General features: G+C 42.8%; 2 protein-coding genes across 4 annotated transcripts in view; one reads left to right on the top strand and one right to left on the bottom strand.

Annotated features, from left to right (window-relative positions):
• The window catches only part of nlk2 (nemo-like kinase, type 2), a 10,879-nt gene extending 1,203 nt beyond the window's left edge, over positions 1-9,676 (bottom strand). Inside the window, 11 exon segments of the mRNA XM_068702909.1 lie at positions 952-1,150; positions 2,724-2,810; positions 3,107-3,208; positions 3,387-3,596; positions 4,222-4,307; positions 4,620-4,726; positions 5,072-5,127; positions 5,462-5,591; positions 7,667-8,173; positions 8,431-8,564; positions 8,744-9,676. Coding sequence (XP_068559010.1) covers positions 952-1,150; positions 2,724-2,810; positions 3,107-3,208; positions 3,387-3,596; positions 4,222-4,307; positions 4,620-4,726; positions 5,072-5,127; positions 5,462-5,591; positions 7,667-8,046 — 1,357 coding nt within the window. The 5' untranslated portion in view covers positions 8,047-8,173; positions 8,431-8,564; positions 8,744-9,676.
• Positions 9,677-10,398: 722 nt separating this feature from the next.
• Positions 10,399-20,560, top strand: nlrx1 (NLR family member X1). Of its 3 annotated transcripts, none has more exons than XM_068702705.1 (12): positions 10,399-10,587; positions 11,109-11,146; positions 11,764-11,876; positions 12,739-13,129; positions 13,658-13,889; positions 14,604-15,771; positions 16,309-16,492; positions 17,406-17,501; positions 18,173-18,259; positions 18,826-19,077; positions 19,288-19,492; positions 19,772-20,560. In XM_068702705.1, exons 2-12 carry the CDS (start codon positions 11,130-11,132, stop codon positions 19,919-19,921), a joined length of 2,895 nt encoding a protein of 964 aa, XP_068558806.1. In that variant the 5' UTR covers positions 10,399-10,587; positions 11,109-11,129; the 3' UTR covers positions 19,922-20,560. The 3 variants fall into 3 exon arrangements, with proteins under 3 accessions (XP_068558806.1, XP_068558722.1, XP_068558887.1); XM_068702621.1 differs by having other exon boundaries at positions 12,736-13,129; XM_068702786.1 differs by lacking the exons at positions 10,399-10,587; positions 11,109-11,146 and having other exon boundaries at positions 11,794-12,128.
• Positions 20,561-21,780: the final 1,220 nt, after the last annotated feature.

Raw genomic sequence — 21,780 nt, 5'->3', positions numbered from 1 at the left:
TAATGACACATTAATAAAGACACATTAATAAAGACACATTAATAAAGACAAATTAAGAGACACAATAGAGACACATTAATAGAGACATTAATAGAGACACATTAATAAAGACACATTAATAAAGACAAATTAATAGAGACACATTAATAAAGACACATTAATAAAGACACATTAATAAAGACACATTAATAGAGACACATTAATAAAGACATCAATAGAGACACATTAATAGAGACACATTAATAAAGACATTAATAAAGACACATTAATAGAGACACATTAATAAAGATATTAATAGAGACACATTAATAAAGACATTAATAAAGACATTAATAGAGACACATTAATAAAGACATTAATAGAGACACATTAATAGAGACACATTAATAAAGACACAGCATCACGTGTTCCTCAGACAGTGAGGAAGCCGTCACATCATTGACTGTAGTTTAATGTAGACTTGATTCAAGGTCATTGACTTGACTTCTGTGAATGAACTCGTAGTAACTGTAACACGGTATTACAATTACAGTTCAGGTATTACACCTGATATCTATCTGTATATCTATCTATCGATCGATCGATATACAGATACACACACACACAAATATATATTTGTATATACATATATATTTATAAATATTGTTTGCTAATTCTTGTAAAATAAATTATAAAATAAATTCAACTTGTGTTTTTTCTGTTTAGTGATGTCATCATAACTATTCTCTCTAAACGCATGTTCTAGTTCTACTTCTACTCATGATGGTTCTGTTTCATTGAGGAGCAGGACTTTTATTTTTAAATGAGAAACAGACCACAGAGAGAAACATGTGAAACTGTTTTGGGGTTCAGACGTTAAAGAACTTAAAGGTTCCACAACTGCCTCCTTTTCTTCTTAAAATGTTTAAATGTCTTTAAACATCAAACAGGAAGTAACTCAGATCAGCTGACCTTTGACCTGTCTCACAGAGCTCAGGTTCTTCTCAAAGCCGTCATCAAACTTGGGTTTAGTGACGGGCTCAAAGTCACTGGTGTAGACCCGGCCGGAGGACGTGGTGTAGCAGCATTTACACATGCAGGTGTGGTAGCGCAGCCGACCCTCGTCCAGGTACGGGTGAGCCAGGGCGTCCTTAGCCGAGATCCTCTTAGACTGGAGACCAGAACACACAAGATCAACAAGAGTGGAGACCAGGACACACAAGATCAACAAGAGTGGAGACCAGGACACACAAGATCAACAAGAGTGGAGACCAGGACACACAAGATCAACAAGACTGGAGACCAGAACACACAAAATCAACAAGACTAGAGACCAGAGCATCACAGAACACCACAGGAAGTCTCTTCATTAAGCTGTTCATTAACTCCTCCCCCTTTACAGCTGAATAAATGAGACAACAACAATAACCACATCACGTGTGATATTATTTCCATTAATCTGTGTCCAATACAACTTTTCTAAAATAGAAAAATAACATTACTCAATATTACTTTTATATTGTATTTTCAATTAGGCTCTGGTGTTAGTGTCACTTCTTCTTTATTTATGTACCTTTCTCTTATTGCTATTGTTTTTATTTTACTCCGGTGTGAGTATTATTCATTTTACTCTTAATACCCGTGGTTCTACTGTTCATCTAGGTTTGTATTATTTAATAACCCTTAATAACCGTGGTTCTACTGTTCATATATGTTTGTATTATTTATTTTACCCTTAATAACCGTGGTTCTACTGTTCATATGTTTGTATTATTCAATAACCCTTAATAACCGTGGTTCTACTGTTCATATATGTTTGTATTATTTAATAACTCTTAATAACCGTGGTTCTATTGTTCATATATGTTTGTATTATTTAATAACCCTTAATAACCGTGATTCTACTGTTCATATATGTTTGTATTATTTAATAACCCTTAATAACTGTGGTTCTATCGTTCATATGTTTGTATTATTTAATAACCCTTAATAACCGTGGTTCTATTGTTCATATATGTTTGTATTATTTAATAACCCTTAATAACCGTGGTTCTATTGTTCATATATGTTTGTATTATTTAATAACCCTTAATAACCGTGGTTCTACCGTTCATATATGTTTGTATTATTTAATAACCCTTAATAACCGTGATTCTACTGTTCATATATGTTCGCATTATTTAATAACCCTTAATAACCGTGATTCTATTGTTCATATATGTTTGTATTATTTAATAACCCTTAATAACCGTGGTTCTACCGTTCATATATGTTTGTATTATTTAATAACCCTTAATAACCGTGATTCTACTGTTCATATATGTTCGCATTATTTAATAACCCTTAATAACCGTGATTCTACTGTTCATATATGTTTGTATTATTTAATAACCCTTAACAACCGTGGTTCTACTGTTCATATATGTTTGTATTATTTAATAACCCTTAACAGCCGTGGTTCTACTGTTCATATATGTTTGTATTATTTAATAACCCTTAATAACCGTGGTTCTACTGTTCATATATGTTTGTATTCTACTGCTTCTTGCTCTTCTTCTGTTGTAATCTTTCATAAAGTTCTATCTGATCTTCATCATCTGAAGCTGTGGTGTGAACACGTCGTCTTCATGACGTGAACGCCTACTTGTGCACTGCGTTTATAGTCCATATCCATAATCATACTTCAGTGACTCACTGAACGGGCTTCATTCATTATTAATCTATGTTTAAACAGAGTGACTCACCGGGTCGAACACCAGCATCCTGCAGAGGAGGTGGACCGCTTCATGGGTTGCTTGGCTAGACAGCGTGTACAGAACAGGAAGTGATGGCTGCAGATGAAAAAAACAAGCGTCACAACGTCAACCTCGTGTCTTCAGCTGCTGGTCCAACTCATAATCAAGTGATTCAAACAATATATTCTAATTTATCACAAAAAAACTGAATGATGAGGAAGAACACTGCAAGTCCATGGGTTCTAAATCTAAAGACATCAGCTTTGCAATTCTTAAATGAGAAACCAGATATACTGCTGAAGTTTAAGTGTGCATGAGTATTATTAAAGATTATTTTTGGGGCTTTTTATGTGTGCATTTGACAGCGACCGGGGTGTAAGCTCTCCTATCACCTGTTTGTGAGGTCCTCTGAGAATGTGTGCACGAGCGCCTTCACACGCCGTCCTCATCGCCTCCATAGAGGGAGTCCCCAACAGGTCTGTGATCAAATCCAGCTGCAGGCAACAAAAGGTTACGGTTTTGTAACCCTAGTTCTATAAAGCAGAGCTCTCTGTCGGACACTGTGAGTTATACTGTCCTCCTGTCACAAGCATGACTTAGCCCACTGAAAGTTACAACCAAATGAAGAATCGTGGTCATTATACCTTCAGGGTGAATAAAGTACTCGGTTACCTGCTGGATGGGACTTTGGGCTTGGAAGAGGATGCGTCTCCCCAGCAGCTCAGCGAAGATGCAGCCCACAGACCAGATGTCGATGGAGTTGGAGTAATGGCGGCTCCCCATGAGGATCTCTGGGGCTCTGTAGTACTGCGTCACCACTTCCTGAGTCATGTGTCGAGACTCGTCCGACTCCTCCACCCGAGCCAGGCCGAAGTCACAGATCTGGAAGACATTCAGAGGTTTCAATCTGCCTTCATTCTCCTCACAGCTTTATTCTGACCACAAAAAACATGGTGGCAATCTGGGAGTCGGTTTCCTGTTTCTGTGACACGTGTTTAGGACACTAGTCCTACCCCTTTACGAGACAGACCCCGCCCCTTTAGTATACTAGTCCCGCCCCTTTAGGAGACGAACCCCGTTTCTTTGGGACACTAGTCCCACCCATTTAGGAGACTAGGCCCGCCTCTTTATGAGACAGACCCCTGCCCCTTAATGACACTAGTCGCCCCTTTAAGATATTAACAGCAGGTCTATTATCGCCAAAGGAAAGTTAAAAAGTGAACGTGAACACAGATTATTAACCAATTCTTTGACCAAAGTACATATTTGACCCAATTTTTTCACAAGCAACATTCTGACACTAAAAATGCATTTTGCAGACAGAAATTCACTTTATTTTAGAACTTTCTGTCTCAGCAACAGACTGTCGTGAGATCTGGCAACTTAAGTTTACTAATTCTCAAAATGCTAAATCTGTTAGCTGTGTAAATATCTAGTGTGAGGAAAATAAAATATAAATACATAATATAGCAAATATAACCCAATCAGCTGTCTTCCATCCACACACCTTGAGCACACAGTTGCTGTTGACCAGCAGGTTTCCAGGCTTGATGTCTCGGTGGAGGATGCCGGCAGAATGAAGGTACTTCAGTCCTGAGGAGAGACGACTGAATGTTACAACCCTGTTCTCTTTGTCAAACTACAACGGATACAGACAAACTGATACATACTGTATATGTAATATATTGAATCAGGGAACAAACATTCTGTTCCTCCTTATTCTGAATACAAACCAACATTCATACTAATCTGTTTACATGGCTAATGAAAATACCCACTAATATATCCACAAATAGACATTAAATCAACTCGTCTTACATTCTTCACAGACTTAGATGACAACAACAACAACAACACCACCACCACCACCACCACCAGGCAGAGGAACCCGGAGGAGAGCCTCACCTCGTAGGATCTGATAGAGGAACACTTTGGCGTGGTCAGAGCTCAGAGGCTGAGGAGATACGATGATCTTATGGAGGTCACTCTGCATCAGCTCAGTCACCACATAGCTGGTTAGAGGAGTTCAGGAGGAGCAACAGAAGGAGAAAAACCTTCACAACCGATCACCATATTAATGATCTGTGTGTGTTAAAGAATAAAGACGCTGCAGCTTAATAAACGTCCAGCTGACAGAAAATCTCTAAACATTGAGGAAGGACGAGAGACGTCTGTCCACAGTTTACAATGTTAAATATATATATATATATATATATATATATATATATATATATATATATATATATATAAAAATATATATATATATATATATATATATATATATATATATAAAAATATATATATATATATATATATATATATATATATATATATGAATCATCAACAGTAAAAGATACATTTCTTCAAAGTAGTCGATGTGAGGAGGTTGTAGAATGTCCAGAGCAGAGAGGACCTGAGGACACAGATAGAGACAAGGTCTGTGTTTACAGGTCGATACCAGAAGACAGACAGACAGACGGAGACAAGCAGAGACATAAAGCAAAAGACAGGCAGAGACAGACATTAACAAACAGAAAAAGACAGCAACAGACAGAGACAGACAGCTACCGACGGAGACAGACTGATGGAGACAAACAGAGACAGACGGAGACAGAAAGACGAAGACAGTCAGACAGCAACCAACGGAGACATATAGTGACAGGCAGCAACAAACGGAAAAAGACAAAAACAGACAGAAACAGACAGAGAGAGACAGAGGCGCGTCTCAGCATCAGCTGCGTACTCACGTTCTCATGTTTGAAGAAGCACAGCATCTTCAGCTCCCGAAACACCCTCTTGCAAGAGACAAGGTTTTGGAAGACATTGGGCATCTTTTTGAGGGCGACTCTCTTTCCGTCTCTGGGGTCCGTCACTGACCTGAAACGACAAACAGAGTTACTGATGACTTCATCACTAAACAACTACACGTACAATCACTACATTCAACTACACGTACAATCACTACAATCAACTACACGTACAATCACTACATTCAACTACACGTACAATCACTACAATCAACTACACGTACAATCACTACATTCAACTACACGTACAATCACTACAATCAACTACACGTACAATCACTACAATCAACTACACGTACAATCACTACAAACAACTACACGTACAATCACTACAAACAACTACACGTACAATCACTACAAACAACTACACGTACAATCACTACAAACAACTACACGTACAATCACTACAATCAACTACACGTACAATCACTACAAACAACTACACGTACAATCACTACAATCAACTACACGTACAATCACTACAAACAACTATACGTACAATCACTACAAACAACTGACATACAATCACTACAAACAACTGACATACAATCACTACAATCAACTACACGTACAATCACTACAATCAACTACACGTACAATCACTACAAACAACTACACGTACAATCAACTACAAGTACAATCACTACAATCAACTACATGTACAATCACTACAATCAACTACACGTACAATCACTACAATCAACTACACGTACAATCACTACAAACAATCACTACAATCAACTACACGTACAATCAACTACAAGTACAATCACTACAATCAACTACACGTACAATCACTACAAACAACTACACGTACAATCAACTACAAGTACAATCACTACAATCAACTACACGTACAATCACTACAATCAACTACACGTACAATCACTACAATCAACTACATGTACAATCACTACAAACAATCACTACAATCAACTACACGTACAATCACTACAAACAACTGACATACAATCACTACAATCAACTACACGTACAATCACTACAATCAACTAGACGTACAATCACTACAAACAACTATACGTACAATCACTACAATCAACTACACGTACAATCACTACAATCAACTACACGTACAATCACTACAAACAACTGACATACAATCACTACAATCAACTACACGTACAATCACTACAATCAACTACACGTACAATCACTACAAACAACTACACGTACAATCAACTACACGTACAATCACTACAATCAACTACACGTACAATCGATACAAATTACACGTACAATCACTAACAAATATATATCTCCATGGTATTTGGACACTCAAAGTCCCCAGAGGATAATTCCTAATCAGTTTAGCCCCCCAGTCCTTTTCTTTGGCATCACTAAGAAGAGACAAATTCCAATTTACAAAAACTTTGTTTTACAACAAGTTATCTTGGAACTAAAGGCTGAAATCCCATGAAACATGCTGTGTATATTCATGGTCCCCAGAGAATGACTCACAATGTTTTTGTTGAACCTTCTGACCTTTTAATGGTCATGAAATAATCATATGGATGAGGAGATATCTTATTGTTTAGTCAGAAACTGGACGAAGACGAAGACACACCACCATTGTTCAGTGTGTTTTGTCGTTTGTGCACCTTTGTCTTAGAAAGTCTTTAAAGGAACTCAGCAGGTTTAACTCTTCCGGCACAACCTCCAGTGAACCGGTTCAAAGAGGATCAGTGAAGGCTAACAGATGGCAGCGACTACAATCCAAAGTTTCACCACCACTGTGCTGCAAACACCTCCTCACAGCAGAGGAGCGGCCTCAGAGAGACGGCCTTTTAAACACAGGTGTGTTTGTTCACTAGAAAAGTCTTTTCTTCAGTTCCGCCTCTTTGTTTATTTATTGACTCCTTTTTAACATGCAGAGATTTAGAAAGTTCATTGACTTTATCACAGTAAGCATCACGAGTTCTTTCAGAATCTAGCGTACACACGTCACATATCGGCTTTCAAACATCAGTTGACAGCTTTCACGAGACTCTTTCTGTATTAAAGACAGTTAAGGGAAGCTGTGGCTGCCAGAAGCACACCAGCCACATCTACAGTCTCTTAGTGGAACGTGTTCAAACATGCTGGACTACTGGTGCGGTCTGTTGTGGTGGTGGTGCACGAACTCACCAAACAACCCCAAACGCTCCATAACCGATGGGCCGGTCCAGCTCGATGTCCAGCTGCGGCTGCAGGTGGTGCGTGTTGTGCTGCTGCTGACGGTGATGGTGAGCTTTGACCGCGGCGGCTTGGACCTGGACCTGGGCCGCCGGTCCGGGGGCTTGTCCGGGTGCAGGAGACGGGAAGTAGGGCTGCTGCTGACCGGGGTTGAGCATCACCGCCGCGGCCGTGTGGTTGTTGTGGTGGTGGTGGTGCATGTGGGTTTGAGGGAGGTGCGAGAGCTGGTGGTGGTGGTGATGCGGGTGATGAGCGGCCACCGCTGAGGAGCCACCGTTGTAAGCGGCCATCATTTTTGTAACATTTGTAGCCGTCGCGCCGCAAAGAGCCATCCACTGATGATGATGACCGTACAGGAAGCAGACCGCGGGTTAAATGATCAGCTGCTACGTTGTGTCCAGCGGGCCTCCTCCTATCATAATGCCCACGATGTGACCACGTCCTCTACGTTAACGCATGCTGATGGAGAACACATCACCGTGCAGCCATGAGTCTGAAAGATCTGTAGCAGGACGACTAACCAAAGTAGTATTGAATAAGAAAAACAACCCGCAAGCCCCCCCCCCCCCCCCCCACCCCCCCCCCCTTTAATAAATACAGATAAACACAACTAGATGTCCCTCATGGTGGTCCCTCCCTCCCTCCACATGAGGTTCAGCCTCCCAGTGTTGGTAGAAGAGTGTGATCTTAAAGAGTGTGATCTTAAAGCGGCTCACATGGGAAGCAGCGCATTCATCTTTCTAACTTTGCCACACAGGTCCAGGTCCAGGTCCAGGTCCAGGTGCTCTTCCAACCATCGAGGCTCCACGCGGCATCTAGTACACCAAACTGAATCCTGCTGCTGGAGGTGCTGGAGGTGTAACAGAGTTACAAATGTACTTTGTTATTTCTTATTTGTAATATTTTAATTTAGTTTTGTCATTCAACGATGCTGCTGAGTTATGTATGAACTTTATCTTAATGAGTTATTTTTAATTTAGCGTTATTTGTATTCATGTATTAATGTTTCCTGCGGAAGTGACGTCTCACCTCTTCTTCCTGAAGCTTCCGTAGTCCGTTATCTCCTCACAATGGTGTTTGGTATTGTTGACAGTGAGCAGAAGTGCAGCGCGAGACCAGAAGAAGTTAATACATGCGCGTGTTGTTGTGTTGTCTTCTGCAGCAGAAAGAAAGCATCCTCAGAGTCGTCTCCTTCAATGCCCCCTATATCCTAGTCGGCTACACTGGTGTTAGTGTAATCTCCGAGCCGTGATTAACGCTGCTGCCACAACAAGAGTCGAGGCCTCGGTCCTCCGCTCCTCTCTCTCTCATAGTATTATCACGACGACCGGACGAGCCGTGCGCGCTCACAAACAAACCCCTCCATCACTGTGGCGAAGCTCCGGCCATGATTCATTAAAAAAAACAAAAAACAGAACGAGATCTGTCAAACGGCTGGCAGGCAGCTGACTTCCTCCATCGACATCCGGGTACTTAGCGCTGCCGCTCATAAACACAACATCCACAGGCAGGCGAACTCTTCCGCTTCTTCTTCTTCTTCTTTGAAGGTTACTGGCGGTTGACAAACAATGAATTGGTACATTACCGCCACCAACTGGTACGGAGTGTGGATCAATAAAATAAAATAAATTAAATGAAATACCCCTTTTAAACGCAGTTTAAAAATGAACCAAGTGATGGGCTCGCTAGCTAGATAGTTCAACCTGTCAATTAGGACCTAGTTTATCGGCGTCCGCGTCCTCCTAGATATCCCTCCGCCGCCGGAAGAGAAGAGGAAGCCATAAGGAGCTCTTACGTTTCCACCGACATTATAAAACTATTCTTTTTAAAGCCAAACTGTGATGAGCGGCCGATCCAACATGGTGCACTCACACACACACACACACACACACACACACACACACACACACACACACACACACACACACACACACACACACACACACACACACACACACACTGAGATTAGAGAAGGATTGCTCAACCAATCAGCGACCGCTCAGCAATTGACGCAGTTGTGTAATCTCATTTGTAGCGCCGCATGCAACCAGCAGCGCATGCGCACTGGGGGGTCGTGACAGCTGCTCAACAACATAAACAAACTTCTATACACTCAATATATAAATATATAATATATTCTATACGTTTACAAGACAAAAGACATATGTATTTGTGTTTGAACTGTATATAAAAACATTAAATGCTGTTCAACCAAAATAATAAATAAGATAAAATAATACATAATAAATAAGATAAAATAATAAATGAGATAAAATAATAAATAAGATAAAATAATAAATAATAAATAAGATAAAATAATAAATAAGATGAATAATAAATAAGATAAATAATAAATAAGATAAAATAATAAATAAGATGAAATAATAAATAAGATAAAATAATAAATATTAAATAATAAATTATAAATAAGATCAAATAAGATCAAATAATAAATAATAAATGAGACAGATGAAGCATGGAATAATGTCTTTAGTGTCACGTTTAACACTTTTAGTAAGAACACAACATACTTCTGCCTCAAGTTGAGCAAGAATACAATCAAACCAAACACAACAATTATAGAAATAAAAACTACAGGAAGGAAAGGAAACACTACTGCGCATGCTCCAAATCCGGGTATTTTACATCTGGATTTTTTTTCCACTCGGAAGCCGGAAGTTGATCTGAATGCGCTTCGAGCGCCGCTGAGGAGTTTCTCACAGGAACGAGTCCAGTTCAGTGTGAGCTCCACGGTCACGTCACGGTGTTCACTGAGTCACGGAGACACAAGCTGCACGAGACCAGGACCAATGGGAGACAAGGACGCTGACTCTGATCTGGATTTAGCTGAGTGACAGTTCAAGAGTCAGGAGGTTGGTTCCTCTTCATTAATGTTCTCATTAGACATGTTCTCTATGTTCTCCATGTTCTCCATGTTCTCTATGGTCTCCATGTTCTCTATGTTCTCCATGTTCTCCATGTTCTCTATGGGACTAATGCACAACGTTAACCTGAAGGAGGGGTGGAGTGTCTCGTGCCTGCTGTGACTTGTTTGCCCGTTATAACGTTATGTAACATGTTCATTATGACCTTATAACGTGTGCAGACTTACAGGACCGTGACCTGCTCACACTTGTGTGTTTCTAAATACTCTGCTCCGTCTCGAGGTGATTGGACCATTACACAGTGTGTCACACAGTGTTTAAACTGCGTTTAAAGAGTGTTGATGTTCTCTATTTAAAGAACAGGTCACAGTCCTAGAGGCTGTAAAGAGGTCCAGGACCAGGTTCAGGTTCCTCCCGTCACTCTAGAGGACATCACGTGTCTTTAGATGGTGTTTGAGAAACGTTCAGAGCTCACAGCCTCCTTTAACTTCTCTTCCTGTTTGTCACAGAAGGACCTACAGAGCAGCAGCATGAGTTCACTGCACAGGTGAGTGATCCAGATGTTCTGTGTCTGGATGTGTGAGCAGCTGTTTGCTGATGCATTCAGCAGCGTTATACGGTGATCGTGTGACCACAAACGAAAGATTTATATGAAGATGTGAGGAGAGACGTCTGTGTGTCACAGCTGGTTTTAAACGACTGTTACTGTCACAGTAAATACTACATGTTATAATATATAAGGTATATAATATATAAGCTCTCTTCATTCACATTGTGATGTCATCTGGAGCTTCATTTGGGTCATGTGTTTCATGTGAGCGTCACCGCTTATTATTTAAACGCCTCATTTGAACCCAAACCGCGAAGGAGTTTCCTGTGAAGAGGAAGTTTATTTTGAAAAGACTGTTCATACAGCGAGCTGAAGCTGACGCGTGTTGAGGAGTACGTTTCCATAAGAACACAGTCATTCATTCCTTTGATTGATAATAACGTGTGTGTGTGTGTGTGTGTGTGTGTGTGTGTGTGTGTGTGTGTGTGTGTGTGTGTGTGTGTGTGTGTGTGTGTGTGTACGTCAGCACACCTGTTCTAACCTGCAGCCTCATCCACTCCCTGTGGGAATGAAGTGACCTTCTCGTCCTGTGTGGTGTTGTTGTTTCTTTGCAGACAGCTGAGTCAGCTGCTCGGAGCATGGAGGAGGAAGAGGAGGGTGGAGGTTCCTCTGTACACAGCCGCTGGTTTCCACTGCAGGACCTTCTGCTCCACCACCTCAGGACCAGGTGCACAGAGCTGCAGATGTTCTTCACACTTCTCTCTCAACTACGACCGGCGGGATTGATTTTAAACAATCACTAAAACTACACCGTTCATCACAGCCAGAAGCTGTAAAAAACATCATTATCGTCAGATTTTCATCTTTCCGACGGCCCTTGAACACATCATGTATAAAGCGTCCGTCAGAAAAAGCAGCTGAAATGAAGCTTAAAATTGTGATATTTCATCAAAACATTGTTATTCTCATCATCTGCTTGGTGTGTTGTTGACATGAAAACAGTGACGTCTCTCAAGTCATCTTTCTCTTCATGCCCTTATAACTGCAGCATCTATAAGCTTGTTCTGTAATGTGTTTAAAACACACACACACACACACACACACACACACACACAGAGCTTCACTGTCTGTCCTCAGTCCAAAGCAAACAGCTGGAGAACTGTGAGGAGATATTCGCTCAATTTGACAGTGTATTGGATTAGAATCACAGGCTCCGCCTTTAAATCCACTTTTAACCTTATGTCTTCATATTATTATAAAAAGTCTAAAGCAACCAGTGAATCGTAGTCCTGGGTGTGACTGGACTACAAGTTAAAGACATAGTGACTATAGAGACAGTCAAGGAACACATTGAATATATAAAACACACACACACACACACACATATATATATATATATATATATATATATATATATATATATATATATATATATATATATATATATATATATATATATACAGCAAGATAGAATATGCAACAATAGAGACCAAACATAGAGCGTATAAAATCTATTCTAGTTCATTCAGAGAGGAAGCAGCAGTTCATCAAAGTCTCAAGAAGTCCTCCTTTTGTGTCTCTTCCAGCAGATCCCCTAGAGATCCACAAGAAGAAGGTCTTCCTGTGGTTCAGCCACCTTCCTCAGGAGGAGAAACAGTTTGGAGGGTACTTCAGCCCAGAGACCATGCATGTGGATCCACTGGTAGTGGAAAGAGAGGCCGAGGAGAGAGCAGGACGGCTCAGTTCCCCTCTCCAGACCCAGACCACCTTCAGCCCCTCTGTGAGGGTGGAACAGCTGTTTGAGCCCAGCGACGCCTGGAGTGAGGACCGGGGGCTCAACGTGTTGATGTACGGAGCTGTGGGAACTGGGAAAAGCACAGTGGTCCGGAAGCTGGTGCTGGACTGGTGCGCTGGCAGAACCCTGACCCAGTTCAAGTTGCTGGTTCCTTTCTCTTGCGAGGACCTCGGCCAACTGTCAAAGTAAGATGATCTTCTCATTTTTCATCGTTGTCTTATGTCACATAACTGATATTTGAGTTTGGAGCCGCGTTATTTTAGTAGTTTCCCTCAGAATGAGAGTCAATCAAGACCTATCTACCCACCAACCGACAGACCGACTGACCAACCAGCCGACCTACCGACTGACTGTCAGACCTACCTACTGACCTATGTACGGACCAGACTGACCATCCTACAGACCGGACCAATCTACCGGCCCTACCCTACCCTAACTCTACCGACCGACTTACCTGCCACAACTACCTACCCTTCCTACCGACCCTACCTACTTATCTACCGACCCTACCTACCTACCTATGGACTGAACCAGACAGACAGTCCTACGGACCGAAGCGGCCCTACCTACCTACCGACTTACTTACCCCAACTACCGACCCTACCTAACGACCCTACTTAGCTACCTACTGACCGGATCGATCTACCGACACTGCTGTTGGAACAGTATGTTGGTAATGAAGTGCACAAAGTGATGAATCTCTTCCTTCATAGGGTGGCTTCCTTAAGGGACCTGGTGAGCAGGAAGTACCTCCACCTTAAAAAACACCCCTTGTTGAGTGGGGAGGGAAACCAGGCCAAGGACGTGCTCTTCATCTTCAACGGGATGGAGAAGATGAATCTGGATTTCAGAATTGGAGCCACGGAGCTTTGCAGTGATCCTAATGAGGCGCTGCCTCCAGGTGTGGTGGTGGTCAACCTGCTGAGGAAGTACCTCCTGCCTGAGGTAAGGGACAGTCCACCGTCACCGCATTTGTCTCTCTATTTGCCAAACCGCACAAAGTAACGTTGCTAAGATGAAGAAAAGAATGTTGAAAAGATACCTGGATGACTGAAGGGTAGAAAGTACCAGGTTCCCTTTCTTAAACTGAGGATGTGAGTAATGCTGCTCTCCTGGAGGCTTGTGTGACCGTCGTTAATATCATGAGATCAGAGTCTTCCTCAGCTCCAGACCTTTATCTTAAACAGGTGATTATAACCCTGACCAGGTATTTGACCTTTGACATTTGTGAACTCTTTGTTGTGGACACGTTTTGTTTGGTAAGTACAGAGGATACAATACTTTAATACTCATAACAAATATTTACATGTAAATCCAACAATTTATGTCCTCTTTATTTGAATTGCGTGTTTTCTGACAATAACAAAGTAAACACATAACATAGGTTTATATCTACTTTGAAGTTATTACCAGTTTACCCTTTCAAAAGCATTCATGTTGGAAGAATGAATGAAGCTTGATATACCGTTACTGATATGCTGAGTACTGCAGTATCAAACATTGAGATTTATTACCTATTTTAAACATCTTGGCTTTCGTCTATCGATACCATATCGCGATATTATGCTCTATTGATTTCCTCCCCCTGATGAAAAACATATTCATTGAATCCTTGTTGATTTATGAAGTGTGTTATTTGGCTGCTGTATGTTTTCTCAGGCCAGCATCTTGGTGACCACCAGACTGTCTGCCCTGGAGCGTATCCCCGAGAAGTATGTGAGTCGCTACGCTCAGATCTGTGGCTTCAGCGACCCGGACCGCCAGCGGGCCTACTTCAGCAGCCGCCTGCTGCAGCAGAGCGGAGAGACGGCCCGACACCACGATGCCCACGCCCTCATAGAGCTGCTGTACCTCAACCTCCAGAGAGAGAGCCAGCTGGCTGCAGCCTGCTTCCTGCCCTCCTACTGCTGGCTCACATGCGCCACCTTACACTTCCTCCATTTCACCGACGCCAAGGCGCCCATCCGCACGCTGACCGGCATTTACACCAGTTTCCTCCGGCTGAACTTTGGTGGTGAGGTGCTCGGCACGGGAGAGGGAACCAATGTGCCCATTCAGGAGCACCACAGCTCACTGATGCTGTACGTGGTCCGTACGGTTGGGAAACTCGCGTTCGACGGCGTGACGAACAAACGCACATCGTTCTCGGAAAAGGAGCTGGAGCAGTGGATCGGAGGCAAGACCAAGACGGACGAGGAGCTACGTCAGCTGGCCATGTTCCGGACCGACGTGCTCGACTTCTTCTTGGCTCCCAGTGTTGGAAGCGGCAAGCATTTACAAGAAGATCCCGGTGAGAATGATAAGAGGCGGTACGTGTTTGCTGTCCCGGCCATGCAGGAGTACCTGGCGGCTCTCTACGTGGTTCTAGGAGAGAACAAATCCGCTCTGGAGAAGCTGACCAGTCAGGTGTCTGCGGCCATTGGTCAGGCGAGTGAGGACGTCAACGCCCTCGTCAGCATCCTCTCCAAGTTCATCCCCCTCCGGATATTTGCCGTATTCAACCTCATTAAGCTTTTTCCGAAGCTCTACGAGAAAATCAGCAGTCACAACAAAAGCAGCATTGCCAGAACCATGGCGGCTGAGATGTTCCGCACCGAGGACAGCTTCAACGAGGACGTTCTGGACCAGGTGGAGCAAAGCCTCCTGGGAGTCCATGGCCCGCAACCAAAGCAGTACAGTGAGGGCCAGCCTTTCGAGCTCTACCCCATCTTCATGGGTGGACTGTTGCATTATGGTAACCGTGTCCTTCTCCAGCAACTTGGGTGCAGCATTCAGAGCACCACCGTGGCCCAGATCACACAAGCCCTCAGAAAGTACCTCGTCAGAGGTAACGTATCTGTTCTTTCAGTCCTGCTTTTACAGTAGGCTTCGTTTTACATGTTTGAAGAGCTAGAACTGACCTTGGTTTCAAATATTACACACCCACTGACTTTAATTTGATATTAATGATCGTATTGTTAAAGTTACAGTAAGGAGCTTTTACCTGGTTCTGAACCAATCTCAGTGTAGTCCTGATCCTCTATCAGACCTCCATCAGTAAAGAGACCATCAGAGAGAAGATGGTCTGTTTCTATAGAGTTATTCTTAAAGCTCGTCATCGGTGCCACCGGGTCGGATTCTGGTGAAACCAAATGAACTCATGCAGGTTCACCAGAAACTCCTTCAGCTCAGACTCCAGCAGAGACTGGTCCACCGTGGACAGACCCAGATCCTCCAGCAGAGACTGGTCCACCGTGGACAGACCCAGATCCTCCAGCAGAGGCCTGGTCCACCGTGGACAGACCCTTAAAGTTCCTTATTTCGTTTTTGTTTTAGACAGAAACCTTTATGAATCATGCCTCTCTTTTCTGTTATTTAATTCTAGAGATCAGCAAGCGACAGCCGCCAGAGGAGCTGATGGATCTACTGGTCCTTCTGTATGAGTTTCAGAACCCGAGAGTGACTGCAGAGGTTCTGGCCTCGATCAGAACCATCAACCTCACCAACATCCGTATGACGCCGCTCAAGTGCTTTGTACTGAGTTCTGTGCTCTCGTGCACACCTGCAAGGTAAGGTATAGATTAAGGATTTACTAATAAATGTTCAGTATGTCGGGTTTAGTGTTTTACCATTTTGTGGCGCTGAATTATATGTTTGTTTCTAAATTGCTTTTTATTTACAAAGTGCATCCAAAAGAGGAAAAAGAAAATCCTTCTGAACTGGAGCTGCAGATTCAACTATTGGCCTGAGTCTGAACGTTACTCACTGAGTCTGAACGTTACTCAATGAGTCTGAACGTTACTCACTGAGCCTGAACGTTACTCAATGAGTCTGAACGTTACTCAATGAGTCTGAACGTTACTCACTGAGTCTGAACGTTACTCAATGAGTCTGAACGTTACTCAATGAGTCTGAACGTTACTCACTGAGTCTGAACGTTACTCAATGAGTCTGAACGTTACTCACTGAGCCTGAACGTTACTCACTGAGCCTGAACGTTACTCACTGAGTCTGAACGTTACTCACTGAGTCTGAACGTTACTCAATGAGTCTGAACGTTACTCAATGAGTCTGAACGTTACTCACTGAGTCTGAACGTTACTCAATGAGTCTGAACGTTACTCACTGAGTCTGAACGTTACTCACTGAGTCTGAACGTTATTCACTGAGTCTGAACGTTACTCAATGAGTCTGAACGTTACTCACTGAGTCTGAACGTTAACGTTACTCAATGAGTCTGAACGTTACTCAATGAGTCTGAACGTTACTCAATGAGTCTGAACGTTACTCACTGAGTCTGAACGTTACTCACTGAGTCTGAACGTTACTCACTGAGTCTGAACGTTACTCAATGAGTTTGAACGTTACTCACTGAGTCTGAACGTTACTCACTGAGTCTGAGCGTTACTCAATGAGTCTGAACGTTACTCAATGAGTCTGTGCGTTACTCACTGAATGGTGCGTGTTGGTATCTTCCTGTAGTTATCACCTTGAAGAGATGGACCTGTCCTCCTGCCTGCTGACTCACGACATGCTTCAGATGCTGTGGCCGGCCTTCAGACACACACGCAACCTCAAGTGAGACTAAATCAATAACTCTTCTGTTCTGGTTTGCAGTGAGTAGTTTTTAGTGGATGATGCTAAACATTGACTATGTTATACTACTAAGAAGTTACCAATGTTGGTTGAACCGTACCAAAGTAAATACATAAAAACATCAGAATCCAGATGGTTTGGTTATTCAGATTTTAATTGGTGAAGAGCTCCCATCAGGCTCTGACTCGACCCATCTGGTTGCTGACTTTCTCTGTAAATTTAGCTGAAATAAAAAACATCTTAATATGACATTACAGTCAGGAGGAGTGTAAGCTAGAAACAGTCAGATGCTGGTTTTTGAGGCTCACTTAAGTTTAATTTGCCTCCACCTCCACCTCTGGAACATCTGTTAGTTCCTGATGTTCACTTTACACATTCAGACGTGATAAAAACATCTGTTAGCTCACAGTACTGCAATAAATCTTACCTTCATGAAGGTTTTAGTTTTTAGTTTTAGTTGTTTTAGAGACGTATTGATTCGTCTTTATTGTCATAATGGAGGATGTACTTTGTGGTGTTAAACTCATAACTTGTGTTTTTAAATGCATCTCTGTTGACTTTGGAGGACTCACTTGCTTGTCCAGCATGTGAATGCCGTGTGTGTGTGTGTGTGTGTTGTGATTGTTGTGTCTGCCTGTCTCTGTTGTCCTCAGTCTGCAGTTTAACAGCCTGGGTCCTGAGTCCTGCGTCCTCCTGAGAGATCTGCTGCTAGACCCCATGAGCTCTCTGAGATCTCTACAGTAAGACCACGCCTTCATTCATGTCTCTACTTTGATCTCTGAAGTGGCTCCATCAGCAGGATGTCTCTCTGTGTATGGAGTGACATTATTTTAACACATGCATGTGTAGCAGACAGCAGTGTCTGTCTGAAACACCCTGCTTCAGCCTCCAGAAGCTCAGAGGAGAATCCTTCTCACCTCCATCGTAGACAACTTCAGGGTTTAAACTGCTGGTTTAACCTGCCTGACACAGAAGACATTAGACAACCTGGTGGTGTCAGAAGTCTCCTGCAGCCTCCTGCTCCTTTAAGCCAGCAGAAGGCTTTTATTTTGAAGCAGTGGGAGGAAATGCAGATTAGTAAAGCTTTGTTTAAGGATCATTTATCTTCCTATCTATTCCACTACTGTGTATACACCCATATACTGTATATACACACATATACTTATATACACCCATATACTGTATATACACTGTGTATGTATGTGTACACAGTAGTAGAATACAGAGTGTTCTGTGGAGTTCTTTGGTAGGTTGTTCTCAGCAGAACACCGGCCTGGTCTCATTGTTACTCCAACGTGCTCCTCAGACTGTGTGACAACCCTCTGCTGGAGTCTGGAGCTCTCACCCTGCTGGAGGCTCTTCCTGAGAACCGGTCCCTGACCAACCTGTCCCTGATGCACACGGGTCTGGGGGACCAGGGGACCCTGGAGCTGGCCGAGAGGCTGCAGCACCACACGGGGCTCCTGGAGCTCAACGTGGCCTACAACAACATCGGGGACAACGCCGCTCTGGCTTTAGTGGACGCCTGCAGGGAGCACGCCGGCATCCACACCGTGCAGTAAGCAGCTCACTACCATCCCAGAATACTATGAAGGGAGCGAAGTAGAGATGTTCTGATACCAATTCTGATCAAACTCCCGATAGCAGGAACAGAACCTCTGTGTTTTACTCATTTAGAACCGGGTTTCGGGTCGTCCCTAACCGACAGTGTGCTTTAATGGACGTCTGTAATCCGTCAGTGCGGTTCTTTGCTGGTGTCTTTGTGCAGCTTGTATCTGAACCCTCTCAGCGACGTGGGGAAACAGTCCTTGTATGTCCGAGGCGTTCCCAAGAGCCAGGGAGGCCGGCGGGTCAAGGTCCTGGCTTCGGTCACCGAGGGCTCCGACATCTCGGAGGACTGGCACCCGATCCTCAGCGTGATCCAGAAGAACATCTCGTCCTGGGACCGAGAACGTGTCAAACAGCAGCTGAAGGTAAACACAGAAACTTCAAAATAAAAGTCCTGCTCCTCTGTGGAAACAGAACCATCATGAGTAGAAGAACTAGAACATGTTTCATCCTCTCCTCTCCCTCCTCTCCCCTCCTCTCTCTCTTTCTCTCTCTCTCTCTCCCTCTCTCTGTGTCTCTCTCTGTCTCTCTCTCTGTCTCTCTGACTCTCTCTCTCTGTCTCTCTCTCTCTCTCTCTCTCTCTGACTCTCTCTTTCTGTCTCTCTCTCTCTCTTTCTCCTCTCCCTATCTCTCTCTGGGTGAAGGTGTTCCTCAGGGATCTGGACTGGGGTCGTCAGCAGCAGCAGAACATCTGGAAGAGGCTTCACTTCCGACGGGTGGAGAAAGGAGTCCGACAGACGCTGAGGATGCTGGAGAAGGATTGTCTACCTCCATCGTCAGGATACGGCAAATAACCAGAGAGAGAGAGGTCAGACCTGGACCTCCAGGTCAAGTCTGAGAGACGACTTTGTTCTACTAATATTCACAAAGAGACATTTAGCACTTCCTCAACAGAGAGCTCTTAAAATATGCATTTCACTTCTTCTCTTGTGACGCTCTGGAACTCATACTGTATGTGTGCGAGTGTGAGAGATAGAATGTTATTATTAATGAATATTTAGCTGACATTGTCATTTTTGTATCTAGTGTGGATCAAAACAAATACAGGTATTATCTAATATATGACAAAGAAAAGGGATATTTAATGCAATAAATAAAAGTTCCTCTGAAAACTCTTTTTTAAGATGTTACAATAATATTAATAAGGGCTTGGAATGATAAATAATTGAGTTTCAAATAAAGTATTAATATGAGATGATGTAAAAACAAGCCTTAACTGTTGATGGTAAAGCACTTTACTGCGACATATCACGTCGTTATGAACAATCGTGGGTTTATATCAGTTTATTTCTTTACTCCCTGATTTAAACGTCTTCCAGGTCTTTTCCCTCACAAGATGAGAGGTAATTATTAAATAATAGATTTACTCGTTTTTGTCCAAAAAGTTTCAATAACTAAATGAAATGTTTGATGAATAAATCTGTGCAATACTCCTCTGATTTCATGTGTTTTTATGTTCCATCTTTAATCCTCAATGTTTCTGTGTGTAAATGTAATATTATTGTGTGCCGTCCTCTTTGTTTACCTCACATTGCTATGATTTGTGGGTAATTTCCTCAGGCAAAATCTGCATTAATGCAGACTTATGTCAAGTTTTTTATAAAGACCTCAAACACTCGATGATTTCAGGACAGAACTAAACCCTCACGTTAGGATCAGGTCCAAGTGCTAGCTGGTGAGCTAACCGCAAACATGCTAGTGCTAGCTGGTGAGCTAACCGCTAACATGCTAGTGCAAGTGCTAGATCATACGTCACTGTCACTATCACTGTCCACTGTCACTATCACTGTCACTATCACGTCACTGTCACTATCACTGTCACGTCACTATCACTGTCACTGTCACGTCACTGTCTCTATCACTGTCACGTCACTGTCATTGTCACTGTCACGTCACTATCACTGTCACGTCACTATCACTGTCACTATCACTGTCACGTCACTATCACTGTCACGTCACTGTCTCTATCACTGTCACGTCACTGTCACGTCACTGTCATTGTCACGTCACTATCACTATCACTGTCACGTCACTGTCACTATCACTGTCACGTAACTATCACTGTCACTGTCACGTCACTATCACTGTCATGTCACTATCACGTCACGTCACTGTCACGTCACTGTCACTATCACTGTCATCACTGTCACATCACTATCACTGTCACGTCACTATCACTGTCACGTCACTGTCACGTCACTGTCACTGTTATTGTCACGTCACTATCACTGTCACGTCACTGTCACTGTCACGTCACTATCACTGTCACTATCACTGTCACGTCACTGTCATTGTCACGTCACTATCACTGTCACGTCACTATCACTGTCACATCACTGTCACTATCACTGTCACTATCACTGTCACGTCACTATCACTGTCACATCACTATCACTGTCACTATCACTGTCACTATCACTGTCACTATCATGTCACTATCACTGTCACTATCACTGTCCACTGTTACTCCCACTGTCCACGGTCACGTCACTGTCACTATCACGTCACTATCACTGTCACTGTCACTATCATTGTCACTATCACTGTCACTTAACATTAATATATATAAAGAGAAGAAGAATCAGTAACAGCTCCACCTATCGAGGGTGTTTGTTGGTGTGATGTCAAACGTTATGAACAGGCTCCTCCTCCT

The sequence above is a fragment of the Cebidichthys violaceus genome, unplaced genomic scaffold, assembly GCF_023349555.1.
Source record: "Cebidichthys violaceus isolate CVI_PGR_0920_01 unplaced genomic scaffold, fCebVio1.0.p SCAF_1, whole genome shotgun sequence".
NCBI lineage: Eukaryota > Metazoa > Chordata > Actinopteri > Perciformes > Stichaeidae > Cebidichthys > Cebidichthys violaceus.
This window is presented reverse-complemented; position numbering and strand designations above follow the sequence as displayed.